The sequence below is a fragment of the Corvus cornix genome, chromosome 1, assembly GCF_000738735.6.
Source record: "Corvus cornix cornix isolate S_Up_H32 chromosome 1, ASM73873v5, whole genome shotgun sequence".
Lineage (NCBI taxonomy): Eukaryota > Metazoa > Chordata > Aves > Passeriformes > Corvidae > Corvus > Corvus cornix.
This window is the reverse complement of record NC_046332.1, coordinates 50,951,028-50,958,950: the sequence shown is the minus strand read 5'-3', so window position 1 is coordinate 50,958,950 and position 7,923 is coordinate 50,951,028. Positions and strand designations below refer to the sequence as shown.

Sequence of the window (7,923 nt, the reverse complement as noted above, 5' to 3'; positions counted from 1 at the left end):
CTCCATCCCCTTCTTCTTTAGAGCCTCTTACATGTTTTGTAGACTGAAGGCTTGGTTTGCCTTCTGACAGATTAAGCAGAAGCCTCTATTCTGATTAAAGGTCTATCAATGGGAGCAGGGCACCCTGGGCTTAAGTCCCTGCTCCACTGATTGTCTCTGGATTTATGGATATAAAACACATAAATTGTCCGTAATACAGACACACAAAGCCATCTTTTGTCCTTCCCAAATGAGTGCCATAACCACGAGGTTACAGACTAATTCCCTCTCTCTGATCTAATGCATTTTTAATTCTTTCAAAGTGGAGCAGCTCCAACAGAGGGGGCAGACTGTATTTTCTTCCCTTCCATGTCCCCCTGGACCATAGGCTGTTTACCTGACAAGCAGAAGAGAGTTGAAGTCTTTGTTGCACGAAGAGAGTAAACCAGATCCTTCACCTCGAGAAGGATCTCGCCACTGAAATTTTTACATTAAAGTGAAGAATAACCAAGCCTATGAGGAGAAAGCATCAAGTATGGCTGAATTTTTGTGTGGAGGTTCACTTAGCAAACACGCTCCGAGACCTGATGGGCTCAGGCGTTGAGTGACTCAGTCAGATGAAGCCTGAGATGCCTTTGGCCAAATACATGTTCTGAGAAATTTCAGCCTAAAACTGTAGCATCTATGGAAGTTACTCACCTCCAAGATCAGCTGTAACTAAGCGAGTGGTGTGAATAAGCATGGCTCCACTGCTTTTAATACCTAAATTCCACATCAGTCCCACCTTCAGCACCCAAACTGTGTCATGGGGCTTTGGAGACTCGGTGGGATTTCAGTACTTCGCGACCAGGCGAACCTCCTGGAAACGCCAACAGACACATTTGCTAAAATTACTTCTCAAGGCGTTTTTCGGACTCGGGCCAGCTGCACCCCTCGCCAGGCACGGCCCTGCCCCGGGCACAGGCAGGTCCCGACCGGGCACGTCTCACCGGCCAGGGAGGAGGGAGGCGCCGGGCGGGCAGCGACCCGCGGTGCGGCCGGGATGTAGCCCAGGGAGAGCCGGCCAGGATGGTGACCCACGGTCCCGGCAGGGCTTGGCTGGCACCCGGCGCTGCCCGGGCAGGGCGCGCTGCCCGGAGCGGCTCCGGCGGCGGCATTCCCGCAGCGCCGATGGCAGAGCGGGCCCGCAACGGGAGGGAGAGAGGGGGAGACAGCGGCGGCGGCGCCGCCCTCTGGAGAGCGCCTGGGAGAGGCTGGTGTGAAGAGCCGCATTTCAATGAGGGCCGGGCTAATGCAAATCACTGCAACCGGCAGCAGCAGAAGAAAGGCGAAGCAGCTGCAGCCTGGGCTCCCCAGCAGCGCGCTCCAGCCAGGGGAGGCGTAACAAAGGCAGCAGAGCCGCTTTCTGCGGCAACTACTGCGACTGCAGCCGGGTGGTCGCGGGGGGGAGGGCGGGAGCCGCCGCTCTTTGGCCGCTTCCCATTCCGAGCCGCCGCCTTCCCTCCGCGCCCGGCCGGCAGGTCTGAGTGAGGAGGTGCCCGCCAGGCTGCGGAGAGCAGGTAAGCGCCGGGGCCGCTCCTGCGCTGCCCTGCGCTGCCCTGCGCGGCGGCTGCGGCGTGCGGGGCCGCCGGGGCGCGGGCGCGGCGCGGAGCGATGCACCTGTGCCCATTGTGTGGGGCGGCGGCCTCCGCGGGTGCGGAGCGAGTCCGGGCTGCGGGAGCGCGGTGCGGCCCCGGGAGCGGGCTCGGGCACCCTGCGGGTCCCGCGGGGGGCTGGCTGGGGCGCCCGGTGGCACCTGCAGCGGAACGGGGATGTTTCACACGCGTTTCCCCCACCCCAGCAGAATCAACCCCATCTTTTCGTGAGCATGCTGCCGCATGTATCCGTGTTCCCCCACCAAAACCCCCGCCCTCCCCGGTGACTAGTGGTCATCCTGCTGCTTAGTCGCCGTATGATCTGCCCTGCGTCCCAGTCACATCGCGGCGTGATGTGTTTTTTTGGTTTGGTTTTTTGTTTCTTTTTTTTTTTTTTTTATCAGCATGTGTGGTTTTTTTCATGGAAATGCTCACCCACACCTGTATTATTAATAATTCTTTAACAGATGTTAGGGTGCGAAGTGTTGGCACGGTGGTTTTTCAGGGGCGTGTCCATTCGTTTTTCCGTATCTGCCTGTATAAGACTATATATTTATACACACAAACGGAAATGTCAGATCAAATTGTTTAGGGTTTCTTTGTCTGCTCTGACCTTGTGGTTTAAACACGCTTTTCTATACATACCAGGACTGTGGAACTAAAGGGGAGATCTATTTCGGTTTTAAGGACATAATTGGGAATTTCAGACGTTATTGATAAAAGCATATACGTGTGGAAGAAAGGACAGTGACTCACACTTCTTCCTCCTCTCATCCAAAATTAATAAAGCTGAAAGACTCTTTAAAAAGTATATCTTTGCTTAAACTTTTATTTTGTGTGTGTGTGTGTGTATTTGAGATGGTTTCAGCAAAGAAAACAGCAGACCTAAGAAAAATGGATTTTTCTTGGCACAGGAATTGCTTCAGAGATACCGTTTCTGAATTGTGCATTCTGGGATTGTTTAAATCTGAATAGCAGGTTCTCACTGGAATTGGATGTGAATTAAAATAACTGACATAATTTTTTTAACATGGAAGCAGTGGTGGTGTGTTCTCAATCCTAAAATGTGGCCACTAAGCTATAATTTGCATTTAACCTATAGAGAAGCATCAGTGAAATGCCACAGCAAGTGTTCTTGTTCATTTCACTGAAGTGGGATGTAGTGTGCATGGGAAAAGCAGAGATTAGTCTTTTTCTTATATATGTATGTAAGAAAACACACACACATGTATATTGCGCTCTGTGTAGGTACCTTTACAGGATTTACAAGTATAAATCCTGCATTAATACATAAGCATATGATCCTGTGTCAATGTAACAAAGTCAGTTGTGAGCTGTAACCAAAGTAGAGTAAATAATTTCCGCTAGGGCCCCACATTTGCCTTAGGTGCTTGTGCTAGCCCAGCACGTGAACTGCTCTGAGAAGTTGCTGAGTGCATCACCTACAGCTTTGCAGCATCAGGGTCCAGCTGTATAATCATTGGTTTAATACAGACTTCTGCAAGCCAAAGAGCATCTGCAAGTTTTTCTCTATGTCCTCCCACTGTTCTTCAGCTGGTCTGAATACATTTTTTTCCTTAATGGTCACATCATTATGAGTGGTTGAAGCAAAGCTAGTGCTTGCTGGTTTTTGTCTTTTTATTGGAAATCAATGAGAGAGGCCACTTCTAAATTAGGTCTGTGTATCTGTGCTATAAATAAACTTACTGTGTTTTACTATTCTGCAGACAACTGCAAATCTAGGTGGCTCCTAAATTAAAATGAGTATGTTTTGAACATAATGCTCTTTTGATCATTCTACTTTTTTTGTATTTTTGTGTCTTCTGTTTGTGAAGATTAATGTGCACTTTGTAGTATTTAGTCTTGTGTTGGTTGTAAAAAGGAACAGAAATATTTGCATCCTTGGTTTTATTTCAGAACATGTGAACTTCTGTTTATGTAAACTGTATTGAACAACCTGGATTGTTTTGGTCAGGGTTGACAGGTTTTTCTCACTGTCAAGCATGGGAGACACCAATTGCTGATTTGCTCAATGAGACTGATTTTATCACTCCTTTGGAGATGGCAAAAAAAGCTGTTGGCCTTAACCAATTTGAATATTAGGCTAGGATATCAATAATATATCTTGCAAGTCTTACAGAGCACTGAAGTAACTTGTTCGTTGAAAAACACTGTCTCCCTCTAATATATTTTTTATTTAACTTCATGCCATTTGAGCTCTTTTGTTGGTTAAGAGTATGTAAGGCATTTGCCCAAGGACAACTAAAGTAATTTATTACAAAGCTTAGGCCACGAGGAAACCAGTAATTGTAACATGCAGGGAGTTTTTAACGTTGGAATTGACCCACTAGGTGTGATAGTCCTGATTCTCAGGCCAACCTGCCAGATCTATTCCTCTGAAGATTTCTTAATTGCTTAGTTGTTGGCGACTGGCTGCCCTTCTGAAACAACACGTCTTGAGATCACAGTTGGAACCAAGAGTTTGGTGGGGGCAAACAGTCTAGAAGGTAGATGAGACTCAAATAGCACCTGAATATAACATGAGAAAAAGTAGAAAGCTGATGCATTTGTTCCTTTTTTCCAGTAGGTCAGCTTTGTCACCTCAGTTTCCAAGTTACTGAATTTGAACAAACACTTCTCAGTGCTTGCATATCGTTAGCATTTGGGTTCATGAGTGACATTGTTGTGATGTCTAACTTAAATGTAGTTCTTAAGGCATGGCAAGAGGCTTATGTGTAAAATGACCATATGAATGTAGCATGGTTTTCTTCAAACATTTTTCTTAACCTAGAAAGTAATCCTCTGTATGGGCCTTGTATAGAACAGGAAGTCTTAAATTGAGCTCCCTTAAAACTTCTAAGTTTCTTAAGCTTTTTCTCTCCTCTTGTGCATTCCTTAGGTTGAACTTCAAGATGTCCCTTGGGAGAGATATGGAGCTGGAGCATTTTGATGAGCGTGATAAAGCGCAGCGATATGGTAGAGGGTCCCGGGTGAATGGTTTACCCAGCCCTACTCACAGTGCCCACTGCAGCTTTTACCGAACCCGTACTCTACAGACCCTGAGTTCTGAGAAGAAAGCCAAGAAAGTTCGTTTCTATCGTAATGGAGACCGGTATTTCAAAGGGATTGTTTATGCCATCTCCCCTGACCGGTTTAGGTCCTTTGAAGCTCTCCTGGCTGATCTGACCCGAACTCTGTCCGACAATGTGAACCTGCCCCAGGGAGTGAGAACAATCTACACAATTGATGGCTCCAAGAAGATTTCCTCCTTGGACCAGCTAGTAGAAGGTGAGCTGTAAGATCTGGAGGTATAAAGTTAAGTTTGAGTCAGCCTTTGTCTAGTCTGTTAAATCTTTCAAAAATAGGTAATGGTATTGTTCTTATTGATAAAGAAAGGATTTTTCAATGGTCTGAATAGAATTTTCAATATCTTAAATGATGCCTTGAAATATTGTTGCCTTGCTACTTACTTCCGTCTTGTTGAATGTGTCTGACCTTTTCCTTTCAACATAGTGTAGATAGTCCTAGATCCTGAAGATTACATCTAATACTTCATTTCATAAAGATGCAAGGTCAAGTGCCAATGAAAGTTTAGTCTGTTAAACTTCAAAAGGTCAGTGGTGCTAATGAAACTTTTGTGAAATTCAGTTCAGATGTTTCTGGTTTTGGTTTTTTCTAAGTCTGTCTCTAGCTAGTGAAGAGGTCTGTCTCTTCTCTACAGGTAAATATGCCTTAAGTAAAATACTAGCCTCTCATTGAGTGGCATAAATGTTGCAACCTGTTAAAAGAGTAATGTTGTAGCCATGATTCAGCGGGGGCATATTGTGAGCTTTTTTCCCCCTGTAGTATTTTCCTTTTGCCCAGTCATAGAATTGGTAAGGTTGAAAAAGACCTGTAAGATCACTGAGTCCAGCCATTAACCCAGCACTGCCAATCTTAACCCATCACTAAATCATGGCCCTAAGTGTCTGCTCATCTGCATATCTTTTAAAAACCTACAGGGCTAGTGGCTCAACTACTTTTCTGGGCAGCCTGTTCCAATGCTTGACAGCCCTTTCTGTGAAGAAATTTTTCCTAACACCCAATCTAATCCTCCCCTGGCACTACTTGAGGCCATTTCCTCTTGTCTTATTGCTTGTTACTTGTAAGGAGAGGACCAACACCCACCTTGCTACAACCTCCTTTCAGGTAGTTGTAGAGATCTTACATTGTTTGTAAATGAGGCTCATGTACCTGCAGTATAAACCATCGCCAGTGATTTGGTCAGAACTAACAGTTCTTGGTCACTGTCAAATGTCAGACATGCCAGTCGTTAATTTGCCCATCGACAACGACTTCATCACTCCTTCAGGGACAGTTCTGTTGGCAAGAGAAGCTGTCAGCATTAATCAGTTTGAATATTAAGCTTAAAAAATTAATAGTACTTTTCACAAGTTTTACGAATAGTTAAAGTAGCTTTTCCATCATGAAGTGCTTCTGGACTGCAGTGGGTTTCTGGTGTAAAACATCAGAATGTACAAAGTATGAAGGCATTGACTATCACATGGCCATAAATGAAAGTGTTTCTTACCTGTGACGTTTAAATGCAGGTGCATGACTGTGTTCCAAGAAAATAAAGGTGGAACAATTCTTTCATTTTTGCTTCCATCTCCTGGCCCCCATGTGCCACGGGCAAACCAGTAAAGGATGGATACACAGCCACTGGACAGCCAATTGGGAGTTGTAACAGAGATTGTAATTTCTATGTGAGTTTCATTTTTAGCACCAGGTGAGAGAACTTGCAGTATCAGGATGTAATGAGAGGATCAGAAGAAGGCTAATACGGAGAGAGAAGAATAAAAGGGTCATGCCAAATGTGGCTCCGGAAGGAGGAGCACACCTTTGCATGCAGGTGTTTAAGCCACCATTGGGTTGTCTCCTTTTCATAGCATTGCAGAGGAAAGCAATTTTTAAGTTTTGGGAATCTGATATTCTTGATAATCTTCCTTGTGTAAAAAAGAAAGTAGGGGACAACATGAAGATGCTCCAGAAAGAAAATTGAAGGAGTGGGATTGTCTGTCTGTGTAACAGGTTTGGGAGTTAGGACCAAGAGGTGTAGTGAAATGGAAAGGAAACTGGTCTTAGGAGCAATGTTATCAATTTCAGGGCAGAGTTAAAACTATGTTTGTCAGGACAGGATTTAATTGGTAGAGAAAATCAATTTGTGGGAGGAAAGACCAATATGAATCAACATCTGTTTGAAAGCAGTTTTTGTGCATTTGCTTATTTGATTGATATGCACAACTAGAAGCAGTTTCATTGATGTTAATGTTGATTTACACAGTCCTTTTGCAGCCAGTCAGAACCAGTTTTGAAAAGAAAGAACCGAATTCAGAAATAAATTCAGCAACCTGCAAGATTGCTTTATTTTGGCGTCCTAGAGAAGAATAATACCAGTTATTAATTAGTCAGTCAAAATGAATGACAGTGCAAGAGCCTAGGTTTATTTTAAAGAAGGCATTTGGGATTCCTTTTCATCCTGTGGGACTTTATTCCTTACCCTTTCAATGAATACATCTTTCCTTCCTGGTATAGTTCAAGGAGGACAGTCTTGTTTTCTTGTGCCATTAAGACTGTTGGATTTACAGAAGTCAGTCTTTGTGTGGAAGAAGAGAGCTACATCCTTATTCCATCTGAAAAGGGGCTTCTGTTTATTTGTATAAAACTGCAGGGTGGGTTGTTTCACTTGTAGAACTTCACAGTGGAGCACGGGTTCATATATTATTAGCTCAATGATGGTTTTTGCATAAGCCCCTTCCACTCTTTACTATACAAGTTTATTAGAGTTTGGCTAGTCTGGTACAGCATTAATTAGCTTGAAGCTGTGCTTTGTGTTTAAATAGCTGGAAAATGACTTGATTTTTGCCTCTTGCCAAATGACATTTGTGCTCCAACTACTGAAATATGAAGCGCTGCTTTCTTCATGGTGAGACTATTCCCTTCCTGTGTGAATTCACTAATTAATTTATTGAGACTGTTATGAATTTATGTGATTGGGGGGGGGGCTGGGTATTGATTTGGTGATTGCATTTTAAGGCAAATGTATAAAGCCTTGATTTTTAGAGTTGGTTTTTGTCTTTATGCCTGTGGGGAAGTTCCTGTACTCTTACCTTCTCATGCGATACATAAAGACAGAGAGGCTCTTGGGGGAAATGAGGCAGCAGCCACTGTCTTTCATCCCAGAGCTAAATACACAGAACTGCATGAAAGATAGTCCCAAAGGAAAAAGATTGTAAAAGAGCTGTTTTGCTTCAGTTATATTTAGTTTCAT

General features: G+C 44.3%; 1 protein-coding gene across 3 annotated transcripts in view; it reads left to right on the top strand.

The window, feature by feature from the left end:
• The first annotated feature begins 1,201 nt into the window (after nucleotides 1–1,201).
• The window catches only part of DCLK1 (doublecortin like kinase 1), a 242,174-nt gene continuing 235,452 nt past the window's right edge, over nucleotides 1,202–7,923 (top strand). For all 3 annotated transcript variants that reach the window (XM_039566515.1, XM_039566521.1, XM_039566539.1), the window contains exons 1-2: nucleotides 1,202–1,538; nucleotides 4,513–4,901. In XM_039566515.1, coding sequence (XP_039422449.1) covers nucleotides 4,526–4,901 — 376 coding nt within the window. In that variant the 5' untranslated portion in view covers nucleotides 1,202–1,538; nucleotides 4,513–4,525. The remainder of the gene's footprint in view (nucleotides 1,539–4,512; nucleotides 4,902–7,923) is intronic.